Genomic DNA, 24,084 nt, shown 5'->3' with positions numbered 1-24,084 from the left:
TCTACCAGCAACCCACACGCCAAACATCATTATAGCGGAAGAAATAAAGAACATTTATTTAAATGCTTTACATAAGATATATATACACGCACAGTGTGCATGATTGGTGTTGTTTGCATACAAAAATTGAAATCTGACACGCGATCCAGTAAAATCATCGCAATAAGTTCTGTCAAATCTTCATCAACTCCATCAGTAAAATATCAAATTTCTTCAAAAGAACAAACACAGACAGTTGTTTTTACGTATTTTAATTTTATTTTCATATTTGATATGAAAAATAAATAACCAGATATCAGATGTTGCTTATTTCGACAACAATCTTAAAAATAAATACAAAACCTTCATAGAATTTCCAACCAAACATCCCAATATATTTCAAAAAGAGTAATTGTATTATTTTTCAAAATTTAACTTTTAACAGGAGCTAACACACATAAGCTGAAAAAGGAGCTGTGCTTGCAGAATATACCAGCTCTGAAATAAGTTCAAATAACCCCAAAAATAGCGTTTTAATAGATGTTGCACATTTGACGTAGTACCTCTCTGTATTGAACATTTACATTTATGTCAGTAAACATCATATAACCATCGAAAAGCTTCAAGATATTTTAAGGGCTATTCCATTTAAACATATAACCCCCGGGGAAAGGCACTTAAAATATACCTCCCCCCTACAAAGCAAATTTACCCTTTCGGAGTCCAAATTAGCAAAAACAGACACCAACCCATACACTATTTAAACAAATGCCTTCGCCCCGTGGGTTATATGTTTTACTGGAATAGCCCTAACCACATTTCTGTCATGCACAGATTCTTTTTTCTGCCAGTATACAATATTAACATTTGTTTATTGTTCAGTTTTTCAACAAGCTATTCTTTGTATGTGCTAAATATATGAGTAAACTCTTGTAAACACAAGAATGCATGTAGTTCAACAGAATTCTTATATATAAAATAGAGATATTATATATGGTCCCTTTTAATAAGACAAGTATTTTTACCCAATATAACTGAATGGGTATTTGTTTTTAAAATACATTAACATAATACAGCAATAAATAACATGAACACACGCTCACTTTATAGAGTAATGTAAGTAGCCCTCATATGCAATAATTCAATGAAACACCTACTATTTACAGTATATCACAGTATCTCAGTAATGTTTACATACATTTTTTTGTGCAGTTCACATGTAACAGCAATATTTTAATAATGCTACATTTCATTTTCAATCACAAACCAATTATGTCATAAATAGGGTCTATTAGTAAAAGTATAACATCAATATGTTCACTTACATATAAATTTGACATTCCATCTAATTATGATATAGCAGCCTTTGTAGAGTATAGCAACAGTTCAATATTTATTATCAAAGATGTTTGTGTAACTACAATCTATTTCAGAGGTATGAACATTAACAGACACCAAAAGCTTTAAAAAAATATTGTTGCATAGCAATTTTTCTCAATCCTGGAATAGTTGAACATATTTAAAGCATTTTTTTCTCCTATTTTAAAATCATGAATAAGCATACACAGCCCAAATGATCTGGTGCCGTATTCAATAAGCATCTTAGTAACAATTTTCAACTTTGTGAAGAATTTCCTTTATTTCTAATTATAATTTTAAAAAAAACGAACAAATGTTTTACACCAAAAATAAGAAAAAAGGCAAGAAAATTGTCTAAACAATATATGCATATGAATAAATCTGAGGAAAAGTAGCGGGTATTTCAAATAATTGATGTCAAAAATTCTCACCAAGTTGGAAATATTCACAAGATGCTTATTGAATATGGCCCCTGACTAAAATAATAATATTAATAAAATACTTCTCATTCACTTGTTCTGTTTTGTCAAGTAATTCAATCAAGCATTCGAAACATATTTGGTTGTAACAAATAAAAGGGACAAAATTGAAATAAATAAAATGTGCACAACCAGTTCTTTTTAACAAATAAATTGGTCCGGAACTGAAGAATCAAACATCGAAGTGCACAATTTCAATAGTTTGAGTTATAGTTCAAGCACCACTTTCTATGGGGGTCCATTTCTCATGAAACAATGCCTATTTTGCATGGACATATACTGGATGCTGGATTTCACTAAATAATACACCAAGAGTTCTTGTAGCAAACACCCAACTCTGTTAACACCATTATCATCTATAGTAGGCTCCCTCGGCATGTTAAGAAGTCACAAATGTCAGCCTAGTATGAGATGACCCCTCTTGGTATGTTGATACCCTTGGCATGTTGAGTACAGTCACAAATGTCAGCCTAGTATGAGATGACCCCTGGGCATGTTGAGTACAGTCACATATACCAGCCTATGAGATGACCCCTGCTTTGAAACTCTGGCTCAAAATGTACCTGTGTACATCATGTATGTGTGATAGAGTGTTTGTTTTTGGAACATGTGGAATGTTTAAATCATCTAACTCCCTGAAGTATCACAATTTCAACCGCTTGATGTCATCTGTTCTGAAGTCAATCCTGAAAACACACACAAATGAATTGAAAAAATAACATTCCTGACACGTAAAATTATAGTTGATTGGATTACAGCAATTTTCAAATGTATTTACATGCATAAATCACAGGGTCCCATGCAATATTGACAGTTAACAAAATGCACATCAGTATATCAGCAAAAACATCTTGAGGGAATGCTTGTCCACTTTTTCTCAGCTGGTCAACGGAAAGAACTCCAAATTTTATTGGATCCTGAGTTATATAACATACTAGTACTGCCATTTGTAATGCTAGTTTTAAGTTTCATGTACATTACCTTGAAGGACTGCAAATAATATTGCATACTCTTAATACACCTATTTAAATGCATAACCGTTACCTGAGACTGAGGACCTGCCTGACCTCTGAAGGGGTCAGTCTCCAGGTCATGGGGCCAGAGTTGGGCCCCCAATAGTCCAGCAGCTCATCAACCTACAGAAAACAAGCATAATTAAAGTTATGGATAAGAGGGAAATAATAGAGCATAAACATACATACATTATATCAGTCATAAAGGGTAATTTTTTACAGACTTGAAGAAGAATTTCAGAAAACTTCTCTACAGCTTGGAACTTGTCAAATGAGATCCACATTAGGAGATATTTCAAGTTAAACACTCATATGGCCAAACACACAAGTAACTTGCTCCTTAAGACCTACCCTTTCCAAGTTTAGAATAGTAGCCATTTGTGTTAAGCGGGCAAACTTGTCTCGTATTGTCCATGTGGTCACTGATGTGAGGTAGCCCGTCAGCTGCCGTAACTCCTTATCAAACTGAAGACCACCCAGCTAAACAGAGAAATGAAGTAAGAAATAAGAATTACAAATTTAGCATCACAGTTCTCAGACATGAATGAACACTTGGAATAAGAAACAGACTAAAACTATACAAAACATTTTGAAGGAAAATGATTAACTCACCCTGTTGAAAGAAGTTTTCAGTACTGCCTTCTCCAGAGTTGTTGTGATTTCATTCATGATTAAACTAACAAACTTCTCGTAGTTGTTGCTAGTCAGAGATTCCTGCAAAAAAACAAACACTCAAGTTTCAAATCAATGTATGAACACTGAGTCAGATATATGCATTTAATGGCAATCACTGGTTGATATAAGCATCAGTCCAGAAGACCTACACTGGTGACATGTTTGCCAGCCTTGCTCAAATCAAAATTTTATTTATAGTGATTCAATTAAATAACATCACATATAAGTGTCAAGCACTTATTTATAATTACACTAAAAAGATTCAAGAAGGTGAGTAAACCTCGGACACTTTTTATAGTTTTTTTTACAATACCTTCAAGAGTTGTTGAGATAACCGATGAAAACATCAGAACAGTAACTTTCTGTTTTACGTTGGTTATAAAAAAACAAAACTGGAGGAAATTAAACAACATATATTTGTTTACTATTGTTCCAATATAGGTGTTCAAATGGGGTAAATTTCTAGTTCAAAAGTACTTTTTCTCAGACGTTTTCCAAAAAAGAAGTCATAAACCACCTTTTGATTGTTCTATTTCATTTTTGAATGTTTCATTCAATTAATAGTAAATTTGAAGCTTTTCCATTTCCATTAAAATAAACCACCTTTCAAAAAGAAATGCCTCCTATATAACCATGTCCTAGCTTGACTTTCTTTGACAACTGATTTATCTTCTTTGTTGCATTTGCACAACAAGAATGTAAGATGAAATTGTAACTTTGACTAAACAAATGATACATCAACCAGATTGATTTTCTTTCAGTCACTTGATATATTAATTTCAAATCAAACCAGAAACCACAACTGTCTGAGATCTTCATGATGTCCGAGACCTACTGATGTCCGAGACCTACTGATGTCCGAGACCTACTCCCCTTCTAGTAATACCATACAGACTATCACTGTAAAAAAACAGGGTTGTGGTCAAAACCTTACAAATAAAATTTGTAATTTTCCCCGACCTTGAAATTTCCTAGTACTGTATCTACTGCTACAATGAAGTTCTGCACCCAGGGATCATTGGCCTCAAAGTTGGAATAATCATCCTGAAATATATCAAACAAAATCTCACAATTCAATAATGGAATAAATGAAACATCTATCTCAGCATAGAACATAAATAAAATCTAAAACTTAGGTTTATTATTTTGAACAAAAATGCCATCAATGCCATAACAATACCTCAAGTCTAACACCAAGGTTATAAAAATACCTCAAGTCAAACACCAAGGTAATAACAATACATCAAGTCCAACACCAAGGTTATAACAATACATCAAGTCCAACACCAATGTTATGACAATAACTCAAATCAAACACCAAGGCGATGACAATACCCCAAATCCGACACCAAGGCGATGACAATACCTCAAGTCCAACACCAAGGCCATGACAATACGTCAAGTCCAAGACCAAGGCTATGACAACACGTAAAGTCCAACACCAAGGCTGTGACAATAATGCAAGTCTGACACCAAGGCTATGACAATACGTCAAGTCCAACACCAAGGCCATGACAACACGTCAAGTCCAACACCAAGGCTGTGACAATAATGCAAGTCTGACACAAAGGCTATGACAATACATCAAGTCCAACATCAAGGCTGTGACAATAATGCAAGTCTGACATAAAGGCCATGACAACACGTCAAGTCCAACACCAAGGCTGTGACAATAATGCAAGTCTGACACCAAGGCCATGACAATACATCAAGTCCAACACCAAGGCCGTGACAATACGTCTAGTCCAACACCAAGGCCGTGACAACACGTCAAGTCCAACACCAAGGCTGTGACAATAATGCAAGTCCAACACCAAGGCCATGACAATACGTCAAGTCCAACACCAAGGCTATGACAATACGTAAAGTCCAAGACCAAGGCTGCAACAATAATGCAAGTCTGACACAAAGGCTATGACAATACATCAAGTCCAAGACCAAGGCTTTGACAATACGTCAAGTCCAACACCAAGGCTGTGACAATAATGGAAGTCTGACACAAAGGCTAAGACATTACATCAAGATATTTCTTTGAAAAACAGAAAAGCGGCCTGCTCTGGTCAGCAGTTTTGATTGTAAGCATTCACATGGAGTGTGGCGTTATGATTCTGATGGGAGTGGTACAGAAAAATTTGTCCATTGGTTTCTCATTTGAGATTAGATAAATAAATATTCATATACCATGACTAATACTTCCACAAATTGTGTTAAAGTAAGCCATTTGATAGTATATAATTTTTCACCCAAGATAATGGATGATTCCCACCATATGGCAGTTACAATTTCATACTATGAAAGTAAACCTGTAGTAAACAGGAATTGGTGGTCATGAACATTCAACATCTGTCAATCAACATTGCTGGGAAATTTGAATTTGTTTGACACTTTATTGACACTTGAAAGTAGTATTTATAACTATTTTAGAGACTTCAAATTCACAAGACATGTTTATGATACATTAAATAAGCCATTTTGCAAATTCTAGCATTAATTATTTGTATATTTGAAAAAATGTACTGGCAGTCTGTACTAGCAGACAGCTCAGTGAGGTCAAGTGAAGTGGCCATTTTTTCTGACCGTCTGCCTTTTATACTTTTACCCCGGCATCTAAATATCATAAGCTTATAAATCAAATGTTGTCTTACCTCGGTGATGTTATGTGATACGGAGAGGAAGATATCTATCTGAGGTTTGATCCTGGGCTTTATCACCGCTGTCGTCAGCTGCGAGAAACCAAACTCCACAACATCCTTGAACTTGGCTGCTGCTGAACCAATGTCCGATAAACAACTCTGGAATACAGCAGAGGTATTTGAATTCAAAATCTACTGCTCTTACACTGATTTAGGAGACTTCCTTTCGACATGATTTAGACTTAGATGCTAGAATTGGGGTAAATTGCCTATAAAACAACATAAAACCTCATTTTTATTATTATTTTGAACATGTTTAACGTCACGTTACAATAAAATCTAATGATTTAATGAAATTGATTCAAACTTTAACAAGTTTATGTTAAAACTATGTAACAAAACAAGAGCTGTCACAGAGACAGCGCGCTGGACTATTCCGCCGCTTTTCAGTGTAAGGATTGAAAAGTTTTGCCGAAACATGCATGGATCACTGTTAGATTAGATTTCAATGCAATACATGATGTGCTGAGATATTAACATAAATGTGGTTACATGCAAAATTTTAACCAGAATTTTTAAGTGTAATAATAAAGGGCCATTATTTGCAAAATACAGTTATCTAACTTGGTTATTCATTTAGGTTGTGTGGTTGAATACCATTGTATAAAGGCTCAATGCAATACATCATGTAGTTGCTGAGATATTATCCTATGTGTGCTAACATGCAAGACCTTAACCAGAATTTCTAAGTCGCATAATAAAGGGGCGAAAATTATATAATATGAAAGATAGAGTTATCTTACTTGATTAAATAAGAAGATTAAATGGTTGGGAGCCTTTGTGTAAAGTTTCAATGCAATACATGATGTATTCGCTGAGGTATTGACTTAAAAGTGGTTACATGCAAAACCTTAACCAGAATTTTTAAGTTCTAATAAAGGGCAATTATTTTGCATTAAATGTAAACTAGAGTTATCTAACTTGATTAATTTAGTAGGTTGGATGGTTGAGTACCATTGTATAAAGTCTCAATGCAATACCTCAAGTAGTTGCTGAGATATTAACCTATGTGTGCTTACACGCAAAACCTTAACCAGAATTTCTATGTCGAATAATAAAGGGCAATTATTTGCATTAAATGCAAACTAGAGTTATCTAACTTGGTTTATTTAGTAGGTTGGATGGTTGAGTACCATTGTATCGAGACTCAATGCAAAACCTCAAGTAGTTGCTGAGATATTAACCAATGTGTGCTTGCACGCAAAACCTTAACCAAAATTTCTAAGTCGAATAATAAAGGGCAATTATTTGCATTAAATGCAAACAAGAGTTATCTAACTTGGTTAATTAAGTACCATTGTATCAAGTCTCAATGCAATACCTCAAGCAGTTGCTGAGATATTAACCTATGTGTGCTTGCACGCAAAACCTTAACCAGAATTTCTAAGTCAAATAATAAAGGCATATTATTTGCATTAAATGCAAACTATAGTTATCTAACTTGGTTAATTAAATAGGTTGGATGGTTGAGTACCATTGTATAAAGTCCCAATGCAATACCTCAAGTAGTTGCTGAGATATTTACCTATGTGTGCTTGCGTGCAAAACCTTAACCAAGGGGTGACCCGACGCCGACGCTTGGGTGAGTAGTATAGCTCTCCTTATTCTTTAAAAAGTCGAGCTAAAATTGTTAAAACTATATAACAAAGAAATGTTCAAACTATATCACAAAAATCGTAACTCCGGAAAATAAAGGGATGCATTACCTCTAATTTATTTTTACTTTGTTGTGAGCCCTGTGAATAAAACTTGGAAACTTCATCCTGAAATAAACAATGATAAATTGCATGTACATTAACAACTTACACAAATAAGTGCAGCCTTACATCGACAACAAACATTTTGTTTGTTAAGACATTTGGTTAGTGCATATAACCGCATTTAAAAGTCATTTGACCAATCACAAGCCTCATGTTTTAACTACCAGAGATACTTGGATTTCTGTTGCGCTCCACAGAATATGAATGCTATCGAAAGGATATAGGTTCACGTAAGGAAGTGCAATAGGAGTGTAATATTTATAGATACAGTTAACAGAACAGAACAGAAATTTATTAAGACATATACTGTAATAATACATAAGTAAATTTTCTAAACACATGGAATTAGTTTATTCATGTCAAGTGTATGTACATGTTAAGTGTTAAATTACACCTTGGTCCATATAAGCTTTCGATGGCTGACTGGCCTGTCTTTATAATGTCATATGATCCTCAGTGGTGATTTATATTTCTTACTTACTTAGGTATGTTGCAGAAATATTTATTAAGTTCAAAACAATATTGCCCTAATGACAATAAATATCAATATTGGACATGTAGAAAAGAGAAGAGCATGTACCTTGTAAGTATTTTGGGTACTATTCAAAGAAATAAAACATAAACAAACCTCTAAACTTGTTTTTAACTGTTTACAGTAATCACAGCTAACTTCTGCATTGTTAACAGTTGTCTGAAAATAAGCAAGATACAAATATGTACACGGGGCAGTCTGAAAGATCCTGGATTGAGACCATCAAGCAAATTTAACTTATTGTATTTCAATCAAACTACGTACAAATATAAGTTCCAAAACAAGAGTCCTGAAAAATTGGTTGCGCTGGCAACCAAATGTAGAATTCACAGAGCACTTTGTAACTGTGTTAAATCGATGGTAATGGCTTTATACTAAAATGTATTTTAAATTGCATAACACATAACTGTTTGCTATTTTGTAAAACAATTCATATGGCATCACCAGTTCTATGTACATAACATTTTATTGGAAAGAATTGAATGAACTAGGCAGTGATCAAAACTAGGTGGTTTAACTTGAAGTTACGTCTTCCATTTGAGTCTCCTAACTCGATGTCAGGCGTTTGAGTCTTCTACTTACTAATAGTTCAATTATTTAAGCATGTTTAAAATGAATATATATATCATATCAAACTTACAGAAATAAAATAAAAAAGGTAATATATTGCCATGATGTTCTGTATATAAACCAACTTACTATGAACTGTGTTTTGGCCTTCTCCGTGTCGGAAGCCTGTAGTTTCCCCTGCTGTATACTAGACTGAACCATGTTGTACGCCTGTGACAAGTCAAAGCCCGAGGGGAACCCCGCTCTTACACGCCCAAACAACACCTCCCGGAAGTCCTGCTCCAGTATTGTACACGCATGATTCAACATTGCACACACCCCATCAACACTGGAGCTCGACATTGCACGCCTGTAATGTGGAAACATCTTTGCTAAATGTACTAATGAGGGATTGCTTCATCAGTGAGTGAAGCTTTACTTGGTGGCTACATATAATGCATTGTTCACGACAACATGCTTGTCAATGTTAATGGCTGAAATTTACAATTTACACTTCTTCAGTGCCCTGATCATTCTATAATAAGTAGTGCATTTTTGCATGCAATCATTGATTGGAATTTAACAAATGATGAAACATTTTTTCAATCCTAAATACGAAATGACACAGAGAAAGATCAGTTTCAACCATGTAATCTTTGTTACAGTTCATTTTCCACTGACCTGACACATTTCTTCACAATGAAAAACGCATCATCCACCATACTGGATGTATGAGATCCTGATTCTATGGAGTCCATGACAACAGCCTAGACAAAAACAGGGCACAATAATAAAATGCTTTATCCATCAAATAAAATTTATAACAGAATGCATAAACATTTAGTTGAATACAATGCTTATTAAAGTAGTTGTAGACAAAATTGGACAAATAATGGGGAAACTGACAGAAGAACATACAGCTACAATGTTGCTATTTGGTCTGACCCTGAGTTTTCAGCCCAACTTACAAACTCCCATACTTAAGGTTGATTCTGTAATGGATGTCCTTCAAATGTAAATGTGGTCTATGATAACATAGTAGGTACCTTGAGAACCATCTCCCGCATAAAGAACTCCTCCATGGTGATATAGGAACATATCAGCTCCTGCATCAGACGGCTCGTATCACAGTTCTGGATAAAACCCTCAACCTCATCACACTTCTCTGAAAGTAATTAAAATTAGTCCATAATTTAAAAGTACATACATGTACATCTGGTTGAAAGAATAATTTAACGAACATTTTATATAGTTTTGTTTCAGTCATAAGTTCTTGTTTGATACTTTTTTGTCTCAGTATTCATCAAGCACTGGATTTGATCTGAATGTTTTTTGTTGTCTGACAAAAGTTTTACAAAGCTTATATAAACTTGTAGATGTGAACATGTGTATACAGTCTACTACATTAAGAAACAAATAAGGAGACTTGTTGCTAGCAAAGAAATAAACATAACGAGCATAGAGATGGTAGATCTGCTGAAACTGCTTAAAAATATCATAAAATCTCATCTGGACAATTTTACCTTTTCTTTTTGCTTCATCCTCAAATGCACTTTCAAAATCGCTCTGAAACATTATGAAAAGTAGTTCTTCAAAACATGACGAAAAGTAGTTTATCGAATAAACGACTTATAGGTATTTATCTCCAAGTACTTTGACAAATTTTGATTAACCAATTTTAAACAAAAATCTGAATACATATCTTGGTAAAATTCAATTATTATGGCTGCAGAGCAAACACCAATCAATTGCAATTATTAGTGCCAGAAGTATGTGGTTTGCCTTACATATGCCTATTGTCCCTTGCAACATGAATAGCAAGTTTGATTTCAATATCTTGATTAGTTTTTGAGAAATGGCCATGGTTGAAATTTTGTGCTGAACACTGATGTTACCAAGGCAACATACGGAACATGCATCATACTTACTACTAATCTTCTCTTGACAAATCTCAGGTACAAATCTGCCCTTGTATTAAGTAGCACAACCTCGGATAATAATACATCTAAGTTTTTGCTGTCTGGTCTGAAATCAAAGAAACTGTTCAAGTATGTGGAGCATAATTTAGGTACGGTACTGATATTTCTTTTGGGTGCATTCATGCGATCTTGAATGCCCTCGTAAAAATGGCGAATTCCCATTAAGCGCTAGCATTTTTTAAAATACTATAAATACTGATAAAATAAACTTCAATCATAATATTCACTTCTCCATAAATTCCACTTGTTTTAAATAAAGTTTACTGGGTCAAATTGAAAAAAAAAAAAAAATTGGCATTTTACATTTGTGATAAAGAATGAGTTTTTTTTAACCATATTAACCTTGAAAGTGCACTTACTTTTCTGTTGCTGGCTGTTTATGGAACATCAAACACTGCTGCACCTGTTGTACCTGAAACAGGGAATGATAGGAAAATATATTCGTGGAAGTTCATCTGAACTGAATAATACAATAGAGATCTGTTATAACTCAAAAGACTATTATATTACACTTGTGCAATAAACATGTAACTCTACATTGAAATTATATCGCCCTACTAATTCAAACTTTTGACCAAAATGTGAATAAAATCTTTTTGGATGATGAAACTTAAATTGTCTGCCATTTTTGTACAAAATTTTATGAAACTTGTCATATAAGTTGTCATATAAGTTGTAAAGCTTGCCCAAGGTTTTCTTAAACTCATTTTACATTTTTTTTAATCAAAAGGCAACTCAATGTAAGATCTTATATATCTATTTATACTGGAAAGTACAAGATAAGACAAACATTGCTTACTACAGAAGTTCGGAACTTTGTTACGGTTAACAGCGTTAATAACGTTAGTGTTGCAAACTTTCAAATTGTTACTGCTCTGAAAGTTTAAAAGATACACTTGTGATCTGCTGTATTTTTAACAATAAGGGCAGCCTTTTCAGCTGTACTTGTGTATTTTTTAACCAGAATAAGGGCAGCCTTTTCAGCTGTACTTGTGTATTTTTAACCAGAATAAGGGCAGCCTTTTCAGCTGTACTTGTGTATTTTTAACCAGAATAAGGGCAGCCTTTTCAGCTGTACTTGTGTATTTTTAACCAGAATAAGGGCAGCCTTTTCAGCTGTACTTGTGTATTTTTAACAAGAATAAGGGCAGCCTTTTCAGCTGTACTTGTGTATTTTTAACCAGAATAAGGGCAGCCTTTTCAGCTGTACTTGTGTATTTTTAACCAGAATAAGGGCAGCCTTTTCAGCTGTACTTGTGTATTTTTAACCAGAATAAGGGCAGCCTTTTCAGCTGTACTTGTGTATTTTTAACCAGAATAAGGGCAGCCTTTTCAGCTGTACTTGTGTATTTTTTAACCAGAATAAGGGCAGCCTTTTCAGCTGTACTTGTGTATTTTTAACCAGAATAAGGGCAGCCTTTTCAGCTGTACTTGTGTATTTTTAACCAGAATAAGGGCAGCCTTTTCAGCTGTACTTGTGTATTTTTAACCAGAATAAGGGCAGCCTTTTCAGCTGTACTTGTGTATTTTTAACCAGAATAAGGGCAGCCTTTTCAGCTGTACTTGTGTATTTTTAACCAGAATAAGGGCAGCTGAAATAACCAGAATAAGGGCAGCCTTTTCAGCTGTACTTGTGTATTTTTAACCAGAATAAGGGCAGCCTTTTCAGCTGTACTTGTGTATTTTCAACTATGTGAACAAATCATCAAACATTGCACGTTTAAAGCTAACAACAATCTCGTTTATCACATTGTGAACTTTAACCAAGTTCTGAACAAACGCTCCATAATGTGTTACTTACCCGCAAATCAAAGTCTCGTTTATTTTTGAACTGCTCAATTATCTTTCTAGTTCGTCTATCGCATTCTTTTTGTAGGATTTTCACAAGTGTAAACAATTGGCCATGCCCTGCAAGTTCAACCACATCCCTGTTAGCATTTAAAGTGATGAATTAACAAACAAGTTATGATTATAACTTTCATTTAATCAACAAGTTGCAATCCAATGTACAAATAAGCTTGTCATTTTATTGCACCATTGGTGTTATGATAATGTTATTTCACATGAAATTGGTTGGTTGTCCAGTTAGCGCTTCGCTTCGCATCTAGGTGACATGGGTTCGATACCCACTTGTCTGGCTTGGTCACTACAAACCAAACTCACATGCTCCCAAGCCGGACAAATGGGTTTTCTCTGGTTTCCCCCGAAACACAAGACCACACTCTCCCGTAAAATCACGCCAATGAGAGTGATTAATATAATGTAATAACTTGTTTCACAATCATTGTTAAATAAATATGTTTAAACTAAATGAAAATGGATGTGCAATGATCTAGTTTGCAATCTTTCAAGACTATTTTTTAAATAACTTATACATATCTTTCTCTACACATAAAATTGTTTCAAATGATACCAAAATATGATGGGGTTACCAGGCATCTATTATTCAGATAACTCAACAAGTGAAAAAGAATTTAGAATTGATTTACATGTACATGTATAAACTACATATACTTGTACTGAAAGTCTTCATTGTGTTCCTATTGGACAGATAATTCTTGTTCCATAAAATTATAAAATTATGCAATGTATATGGGTACTTTTTATGTTTCGGCGTTTGTCCAAATAGTTTTTTTATATCTTTTTCTGGAATACATAGAATTTCAGTTACATTTCATAAGGAAACTATCTACCATAGTAGGATTCAACGAGTGCCTGGTGGATTTCAAGTGCTTTAGCAATCTGCTCGAACAGTTTAGTGATAGTGTCAGCAAACAGCACTTTGGCTCTCTTGTCATCTGGGTCTGTACCGTGCAGGGCCAACCGCAGTGTTTTGTCCGCTTCATCTGAAAGCTGTGAATAACACAAATCATAACCAAACCCTACATGTCTATCGAAGGGACATTCTGTCAGTTTGATATCAGATAAAAATAAGAATAAATTCCTGATTTAAAAATGTGTGTTAAGATTTATGGTGATATTACTGGTACTTTGAATCCCATGTTTGTTTTAACAGACATAATAGGGTTAGTTTAAAAAAAAGAGTTTTGTATCTTAGTTTAATTATCCATTGATTTTTTATTCAAAATAAGTACAAATTTATACACTGCAACATTGGAAATATAAAATATTCATCGTCCCAAAATGATTTTAAGAGAAACAAGAGCTGACACAGAGACAGCGCACTCGATTATTCCACCACTTTCCGTGTAAGGATTGAAAAGTTTTGGCGCAACATGGACCACTGTAAAATCAGATTAGATTTCAATGCAATACATGATGTAAAAAACAGATATCTAACTTGGTTATTCAAGTAGGTTGGGTGGTTGAGTACCATTGTATAAAGTCTCAATGCAATACATGAAGTAGTTGCTGATAAATTAACCTATGTGTGCATACATGCAAAACCTTAACCAGAATTTCTAAGTCGCATAATAAATGGGCAAAAGTTTATACAATAATAATATGCAAGATAGAGTTATTTTTCCTGATTAATTAAGAAGGTTGAATGGTTGGGAGCCTGTGTATAAAGTTTCAATGCAATACATGATGTATTTAAATTTCTATGTCAAACAAGAGGGCCAAATGGCCCTGAATCGCTCACCTGTCATATATTGCACATTGGTTTGATAAGAAATCTGGATTGTTCAAAGTAGTTAAGGTTTTTTAGAAGTCTGGGTCATTTTTTACCCCAATGCCAAAGTTTGGACAATAAAGGTAGAGGTCCACTTAATGATGTATTATGCCAAATAGCTTTAGTCCTTGTGAATTCGGAGAGAATTTTTTTTTTATGCTTCTATTATATACAAATATTGAAAACCTAAGCCTATGAACACGGGGCGTGGCCAGTTTTGACCCCAGGGCTAAAGTTTGAACAATCTTAATAGTGGTCCAATAAACGATGCTTCATACCAAATATCTAAGGCCTTCGCCTTTTGGTTTCGGAGAAGAAGATTTTTTAAGTTTTCATCATATACATATATAAGGAAACCCATGACCGCCCGGGTGGGGCCATTTTTTGACCCCAGGGCCAAAGATTGAACAATATTGGTACAAGTCAACTAGATGATATATCATGCCAAATATCTAAGCTCTTGTCACTACTTGATTTTACGTGTGTATCTATATATGTATATTTGTTATTAATTGTTGTATGTGGCCCATATTGAAAATTGGTATGTGTACTAAATATGTTATCCAGTTTAAATTAAGACGTTACTTGTCTTTGTGAGTTCGGAGAAGATTTTTTAAGTTTTCACTATAACACATATAGAGAAAACCCATCAGCCCCGGGGTGTGGCCAATTTTGACCCCAAGGCCATAATTTGAACAAATTTTGTAGAGGTCCACTAGACGATGAATCATGCCAAATATCTAAGCTCTAAGCCACGTAAGTTAAGAGGAGATGATTTTTGAAGTTTTCACTATAAACATATAGAGAAAACCCATGATCCCCCAAGGGGCCGGGCCAATTTTGACCCCAATGCCATAATTTGAACTATCTTTGTAAAGGTCCACTAGACGATGAATCATGCCAAATATCTAAGCTCTAGTCCAAGTAAGTTAAGAGGAGAAGATTTTTGAAGTTTTAACTATAAACTTATCAAGTATACCCATGACCCCCCGGGGCGGGGCCAATTTAAACCCCAAGGCCATAATTTGAACAACCTTTGTAGAGGTCCACTAGACGATGAATCATGCCAAATATCTAAGCTCTAGTCCAAGTAAGTTCAAAGGAGAAGATTTTTGAAGTTTTCACTATAAACATATAGAGAAAACCCATGACCCCCCGGAGCGGGGCCAATTTTGACCCCAAGGCCATAATTTGAACAATCTTTGTAAAGGTCCCTTAGACGATGAATCATGCCAAATATATAAGCTCTAGTCCAAGTAAGTTCAGAGGAAAAGATTTTTGAAGTTTTAACTATAAACATATAGAGAATACCCATGACCCCCCTGGGCGGGGCCAATTTAAACCCCAAGGCCATAATTTGAAAAATCTTTGTAGAGGTCCACTAGACGATGAATCATGCCAAATATCTAAGCTCTAGTCCAAGTAAGTTCAAAGGAGAAGATTTTTGAAGTTTTAACTATAAACATATCAAGTATACCCATGACCCCCCGGGCGGGGCCAATTTTGACCCCAAGGCCATAATTTGAACAATCTTTGTAAAGGTCCCTTAGACGATGAATCATGCCAAATATATAAGCTCTAGTCCAAGTAAGTTCAGGAGAAGATTTTTGAAGTTTTAACTATAAACATATAGAGAATACCCATGACCCCCCTGGGCGGGGCCAATTTTGACCCCAGGGCCATAATTTGAACAAACTTTGTAGAGGTCCACTAGACAATGAATCATGCCAAATATCTAAGCTCTAGGCCAAGTAAGTTAAGAGGAGAAGATTTTTGAAGTTTTAACTATAAACATATCAAGTATACCCATGACCCCCCGGGGCGGGGCCAATTTAGACCCCAAGGCCATATTTTGAACAATCTTTGTAGAGGTCCACTAGACGATGAATCATGCCAAATATCTAAGCTCTAGTCCAAGTAAGTTCAAAGGAGAAGATTTTTGAAGTTTTCACTATAAACATATAGAGAAAACCCATGACCCCCCAGGGCGGGGCCAATTTTGACCCCAGGGCCATAATTTGAACAATCTTTGTAGAGGTCCACTAGACGATGAATCATGCCAAATATCTAAGCTCTAGGCCAAGTAAGTTCAGAGGAGAAGATTTTTTAAGTTTTCACTATAAACATATAGAGAAAACCCATGACCCCCCGGGGTGGGGCCAATTTTGACCCCAGGGCCATAATTTGAACAAACTTTGTAGAGGTCCACTAGACGATGAATCATGCCAAATATCTAAGCTCTAGGCCAAGTAAGTTCAGGAGAAGATTTTTTAAGTTTTCACTATAAACATATAGAGAAAACCCATGACCCCCCGGGGCGGGGCCAATTTTGACCCAAGGGCCATAATTTGAACAATCTTGGTAGAAGACCATTTGGTGATCCTACCTACCATATATCAACGGCCTAAGCCTTGTGGTTTGGGAGAAGAAGATTTTTAAAGTTTTTCCTTTTGGTTGCCATGGCAACCAGAGTTCTGCATGGAATTGAATTCTTTGAACAACTTTGATAGAAGACCACCCAAGGAACATGCCTATGAAGTTTTATTAATATTGGCCCAGCGGTTAAGGAGGAGATGTCTTTTAAGTAAATTGCTGACAGACGACGCACGACGCACTACGCACGACACACGCCGGACAAAAGGCGATCACAAAAGCTCACCTTGTCACAAAGTGACAGGTGAGCTAATAAAAAAGGGCCATAATTTGAAATAAATGCAAACTAGAGTTATCTTACTTGGTTAGATTTAATTTGATGGTTGATGGTTGAGTACCATTGTATAAAGTCCCAATGCAATACATCAAGTAGTTGCCGAGATATTAACCTATGTGTGCTGACATGCAAAACCTTAACCAGACTTTCTAACTTGAATAATAAAGGGCCTGTGTATAGTTTCAATGCAATACATGATGTATTCAAATTACTATGTCGAATAAAAAAAGGGCCATAATTTGCATTAAATGCAAACTAGAGTTATCTAACTTGTTTAATTAAGTAGGTTGGATGGTTGAGTACCATTGTATAAAGTCTCAATGCAATACATCAAGTAGTTGCTGAGATATTAACCTATGTGTGCTTACATACAAAACCTTAACCAGAATTTCCAAGTCAAATAATAAAGGCCCATAATTTGCATTATATTCAAAAAAGCGTTATCACACACTTCAATAATTTAGTAGGTTAGATAGTTGGGAATACATATCTAAAGTTTCAATGCAATACATGATGTATTTACTGAGATAATGACTTAAAGGTGCTTACATGCAAAACCTTAACCAAGGTGTGACGCCGACGCTTGGGTGAGTAGTATAGCTCTCCTATTTCTTTGAATAGTCCAGCTAATAATACCCGAATTCACCGATTATCTCCTTGCATTACACTGTACCTTTGCAGCCAGGTATTTTCCAAACTTTGTGAGACCCTCTTCATGTTGTCCGAGGAGAGGGAATATTTTGAAGAACCGCTGGATGGATGCAACATCCCCTGAGTGAACAGAGGCATCAAACTTGTTGCTCACGATCACTCGCAGTTTCTCCTCTGACTCATGCAGAAGTCTGAACGAAGTGTCCAAAGAACTGCCTACAAGAAACAAAAATTACAAAATTTATGCATTTTATTTTCTATCCAATTCTTAGTTTCTTTTTGGAATTTTTACAGGAATCAACAAGTCTGAAGATTTGTGTGTGTTTTAACCATAACATCAATATCTCCAAGCCCTGTATGGGATGTTGGTCCAGACATCCATTCAAAAGCTGATCTGGCATTCCGACACGCTTAAATTGCCCCGACATGCTTAATGTCATTAAACCTGGCATCCCGACACACATAAATTTCCCTGACATGCTAATTGTCATAAATTCTGTCACTTGCAGCATGCGTCCCACAGTGAAGTCTTTTTGGACACGCCACATGCCAGATTAGCCCAATTAGAGATGTCGCAGAAGTTAAAAAGGGGTGTCAGGATATAAACCGTTACAGGCAAGCCAATCAGAGAGGTTTCATTAAATTGGATTCAATCAGTACGAAGTACAAAGGGAAGTCACTGCTGCATAATTTTGCACAGATTTCAGAAGTTATTCTTTATGTTAACACTGAATGATGCATTCAATTAAAATTTGATTATTTTAAATGATTTATGGACGCAAAAGAACTTCACAAAATGACCAATCTTTCAGGTGGTCTGAAACCTATTTAATGGACTTTCAGCGCTGAAACACACATAAAATTCCACAAATAAGGAATAAAGCAAGTATTTTTGTTTTTTAAAAATTGAACAAATAGGAGGGGAAGCCCCACCCTCAGCCATCCCTTTTTTATCACCATCCCTTCAAAAAACTTGGTGGAAGTGCTGTGTAAATTATAAGACAAGCAACGTAATCAAATATCTTTTACCTTCACTTGCTATATCACTCATTCTAAGAACATTTTCATCCAGATTTCTGAATCGGTGTATATGACTTGCAGCCTGAAATAACAAGCATGAGTTACTAGTACAAGCACGAAATGTCAGCAACAATATATGAAATAGCACCTCTGCTTCATGCTAAAGTATTATAACTTGGAAACACAACTACCAGACTTAAACATTAAGGAATATAACAGCGAAGTCTTCTTTATAAGTTGTTTGCCGATAATTTCTGATCTATGTCGGTCCTATATGAAGCAAAACATAACGGTACCTCAGAGTTATCTAGAAGATACTGAGTATTAACAAACAGTTTACATAACTTCTACTTGGCAAGCACAATCTGAATGTCTGTTGGTACATGTATATTACAAATAGATTACACTGAGTTATATAGTCACATAATCGATGTACATTCATTTTTTTATGAATAAAAGACTAACCTTTTCATAGTCTTCATTCTGTAAGGCCTGTTGAACACCGTCAGTGCAGTATTTTAGATCCAGTATGTCTTCCACTCGCTCTATACAAGATGTCACCCGACTCTGTTCATTAAATCATACCTGTCATTAACTTATTCAGGATATTTAATTGTGTGTAGTGCAGTTATGATGATGCTATTTTCCTATTTTTACAAATAAAGCAATGATTTTTTTCTTATAAATATTTTCAGGCAAGAATTTCAATTTAGCATCCTGTTACCTACAATGTTTTTTTTATGAAAAAAGTAACTGACAAAATATATGAAATATTGACTACCTGAATATAGAACTGTTATTTTCATTCATTAACACTGTAACCAATATACCTTGGCAAGATCAAGTTGTCTGACTTTACTGCTGACGTTTTCAGCCAGGGTGGATGTGAACGACACCATACTTGAAAGCTGCTTTGAGTCTGTCTCCAACTTCTGTAGGTTCGGGCTACAAACAAAAATACAAGTTTACAGGTTCAAACTTATAAAGTGTACAACAAGAACTTTGTCTCAGTCAGAAGAAAGGGTAACAGAGTTTCAAATAAGAAGAAAATTCCATTTAAACTGTATGGTGTCAGGATAATACTTTATATCTCAACTCCTTCATAAATGATGCTATCTGATTGGTCTAGAGCAATCTCTGGAGGGGGTGAATAATCCATACCCTCAATGTAATTTTATGCCCCACAAAAGAGAAAACAAAATGGCGACCAAACAAAGTCCTCGCTTCGCATCTTCTGTTGATGTTTGGGTGACAGGGGAGCTAACTTATGTTTGCAATTTTATTATGTGTCTATTACAATCGATCAATTTAGAGTAACGACCGTACGTATATCTTATGACATATCACTTTAAGAAAATTGATGTAACATCGCACCAGCAGTGAGGTAAACAAATGCATTTTAACACAAACATATTGACGGAAGCTATAATATATCGTTTAAGTTCTGAAAGCATGTTCAAGTTGAATAAAGTTTCATTATATATTACCGTATATTACGGGGTTGGACAGTCCGAATTGAACTTTAGACAAACAGAAATCTAGAGAAAGTTTATGATATTTTTACCCTTCCGATTGTCAACATACTCTAAATGGAATAGGGTAAGTATTGAATTAAATAAACTTCAATGTAACATGTCAAGATTTATAGCTTTGAAGAAAACACTTACATCTATAACATATTTACCTTAAATTCATGTGTCATGTGTTTTAGTTAACATTAAACAGGGAAACTCCTCTCAGACTATTAACGAAATGTCAAAAGATCCAACACATCACTATTTCTTTATTCAGTATTGTTGCTAAACATGACATGACATGTACTGTCCATGTTTAAATTGACACTTAATGCTTTTCTGATATAAAGTTGATTAACTTTTATGTATTTTGTTATTAGAGAAACAAAACTGCAGTGTATATAAAGTCTAGCAGAGAACACTTTAAGTATACATTACTAATTAAAGGTACTCAGTGAGATATAATCGCTACACTGTTAGTAGTAAGTACCTAGTATACACCCTGAGTGGTTTCATACCACGGACAAGCTTCGCTCTTGCACAGTATGAAGGCACTGAGGGTGTATATGATATTATTACATTTATTATAATAATATCCCATACACCTCCAGGTTCTAACAGTGTAACTAATAATACAGTCACATTATAATAAATGTGTTTATTAAATGAAAACCTGATGACAAATGTTTTAAAATTGTTGCTAATACTGGTATACATTATACCGTTACATTGTAATGTAAAACATCAGTCGATTGAGTTAAAATCTTTTGTCAAACAATTTAAAAATGTTAACAAAATACTTCAGACAGTTACATGGTAATATGTATAGGTCAATTCAAAAACAACTGTCATCAAATACTTACAAAATGTGATTTACACAAACTTACAGGGTGCGGTGTAAGGAAACCATTTTGTCTTCCAGGTGGGCCTGTTTTTCCAGCAGAAATCCAAGCTCTGTGTTAACATCATCCTTCAAAAGAAGTTTCATTTACTAAGGATTTAACTTCATTTTGCTTATATTTTTGCAATCTTGAACTATATAGTTAAACTGGCAATTCCAATAAAACATGTGTTTTATGATAAAATGCCAGTATGACCATCTCCGTAAAAAGGAGTAGAGCATAAGAAGTGATTTTTCTATTCCGTAGGTAGAATTTATAAGTTACAATTTTTAAGTATGCCATGTATTTAAATAACCCCCTGAAGCACTCCTAGCCTTGGCATACAATTGGAAACAGCCCGGTTACTCCCTTAAGTAAATCAGAGACTAAAAGAATGGGACTTCGACCCTTCTAAAGAGGATATTTTAAAGAAAAAACAACAATTATATTTATTCTTAAAAGAAAATCAAGTGCAAGTGTATATCAAGTGCATGTGTATTGCTCTGTTGTAAGCAGTATCACATTCATATATGTAATGACTGGATTCTAATGAAACAATATTGCAAACAAGGAATGCTTCTATCTTGGCTATTTTTGTCCTATTTTGATAAACAATCATAAACAGGGGCACCTAGGGGGTAATTTCGACGAAAAATGAGTGCAAAATAAATAATATTAAGGTGGAGAATGAGGCCACATTAAGTTAATCAGATGTAAATTTGAGTCTAGACAGCCCCAGAACACTAGCTAAAGTGGCGCTTCAAATTACGGACACTACGGACCATGGACATTACTGACCATATTATGGGACATTACTGACCATATTTTTGGACATAACGGACCATCTAGAGAAACTTAATGGACCATAATTTATAATTTTATTCACTGTTTGTTTTAACTTTGTTCTCCTGACATTGTCTTCATACTATAATAAATAATTGTTTATGAATGCTCATTTTGATATTATACCTGCCAAATGCCTTCCAACTTACTGTTAAAAATTCCAGTGAAATTCTTTAAGATTGTTGTTCATCTTTAAAACAGTGAATACAACGAGCACAAGATATTGTACTAGATCTTTTAAGTTTTTAGGCTGAAGAAGTTGTGAGGATGTAATATAAAACTTCTACATTGTTATTTAGAGAACAATGTTTGTTTGATGCAATATTTGCAAATTGATGATTAAAACTGGTAATTTTGGTTCCATTTAATAAGTGTTAATGGGCTGCATACGATCGAAGAAATATACTTTAAATTATAGACAACTTTTAATTGGCAATCATTAAAACGTGAAAAGCCATCTTGATGGCATACTATCACTGTATCATATTTGTTGTCTTAATTTTAAGCCATTTATAAAATTGATATAAAAAGGTTATGATCCATCTTATTTTCAAGCATGGTTAGTGTCCTCAACAAATGGAACTTTAACAGTTATGAACACACTGCTAGTCCAAATAATTGTACGTTAACAGATTTTTTTTAGATTTTTGATATGGCAAATCCTTCACATACAAATTGTTTAGTATCAAAAGTGGGTAGTTGTTCCGATCAGGATTCCGGGTTAAAGCATATAGCGTCTATAAAATATCATAAAAACAAGAAATATTACCAGATAATGTTATTTTATATTAGTTCCGTACACAAAAAATAAATATCCAACTTATAATTATGAGTTTGACGGCTTTTTGGTCATTTCATTTTGTCAAAACATAACCATATATACATGAAGGGCACCTGCAAGGCTTTAGGGCACAGTTTTAAATCGCTCGGAACATTTCGGCCATTACGATTGTATAACGAGGTCTATCTCGAAGCTTTGTCGGAGGAGACTGAGCTACTACGATTGTATCGAGTTGTTCCCCTTCGCATAATTGTTGTCTGTGTCAGTCAACTTTCGTTTTATTGGAAAGGTAAACAACTTGTTTTAATGCATTAAATGCTTGTTTAGTACAAAATAACATTTCACTTACATGGTAAAATATGAATATAACTCTTTATGATCAATTTCAACCATAAAATACTTCACTTAAAACAATTTCAATATTTTTAAAACACCCCCGTTTTTTGCACATTCCTGTTTAGACGTTAGGGATTGGAAGAATCCCATATAACACGTCTATTATTTTAGACTAAACAAACTGCATGATGGTCAGATATGTCCAAAATATTGTCCGTAATGTCTCCAAATATAGTCTGTTAAGTCTGGCCCATAATATCCATGGTCCATTACGTCTGTACACCAGCGCTACACGGACAGATGTAAACAAGCAAACTACAGCCAGTAATAAACAGTACATTTAAAAGGTTTTGTTCACTTCAAAATAAATTCAGGTATTAAGGACTTAATGTTGGAAGTCCATAAATCACTGATTCTTAGTTTACCCAATCACCTGGCAGTATTTTAATATTTGACAAGTTAAAGTCAAGTGACTGACATTGGCACCGTTTTACCAAACAAATTGATTTCTGTTATCGTGTCAAAAGTGGCAATATGTTTAAATGATGCATACTTCTTGCTTATTTAGTTTTTCAAGGGCCTTTTCAATGTCTGCGGCATCAGTTAAGTGTTTTAATGCTTCAAGTTCTGAGTCGGACGTGGCATCAACACTGGACGCTGCCATTTTGTAAATGAAATGACTTGTGGGATAGCTTG

At 34.7% G+C, this 24,084-nt stretch overlaps 1 protein-coding gene across 1 annotated transcript; it reads right to left on the bottom strand.

The window, feature by feature from the left end:
* Nucleotides 1–235: 235 nt before the first annotated feature.
* On the bottom strand, nt 236–24,052 carry LOC128244584 (conserved oligomeric Golgi complex subunit 4-like). Its single transcript, XM_052962577.1, has 22 exons — nt 23,942–24,052; nt 21,435–21,517; nt 19,864–19,978; nt 19,499–19,600; nt 19,043–19,115; nt 18,036–18,229; nt 13,712–13,871; nt 12,820–12,926; nt 11,378–11,430; nt 10,968–11,064; nt 10,563–10,605; nt 10,086–10,204; nt 9,721–9,806; nt 9,190–9,409; nt 8,587–8,649; nt 7,905–7,961; nt 6,151–6,297; nt 4,466–4,549; nt 3,443–3,544; nt 3,182–3,310; nt 2,862–2,953; nt 236–2,503 (listed from the first exon to the last, which is right to left on the bottom strand). Exons 1-22 carry the CDS (start codon nt 24,050–24,052, stop codon nt 2,461–2,463), a joined length of 2,280 nt encoding a protein of 759 aa, XP_052818537.1. The 3' UTR covers nt 236–2,460.
* Nucleotides 24,053–24,084: the final 32 nt, after the last annotated feature.

This window comes from Mya arenaria, chromosome 8 (genome assembly GCF_026914265.1).
Source record: "Mya arenaria isolate MELC-2E11 chromosome 8, ASM2691426v1".
Lineage (NCBI taxonomy): Eukaryota > Metazoa > Mollusca > Bivalvia > Myida > Myidae > Mya > Mya arenaria.
This window is presented reverse-complemented; position numbering and strand designations above follow the sequence as displayed.

Excerpts from the sequence above, each read along its gene's own strand:
- LOC128244584 (XM_052962577.1), bottom strand. The coding sequence starts at position 24,052 with ATGGCAGCGTCCAGTGTTGATGCCACGTCCGACTCAGAACTTGAAGCA. Across the intron at positions 18,230-19,042 it reads GAGTGATATAGCAAGTGAAG|GCAGTTCTTTGGACACTTCG; the intron begins GTAAAAGATATT and ends TGTTTCTTGTAG. Across the intron at positions 10,606-10,967 it reads TTGTCAAGAGAAGATTAGTA|AGCGATTTTGAAAGTGCATT; the intron begins GTAAGTATGATG and ends ATAATGTTTCAG.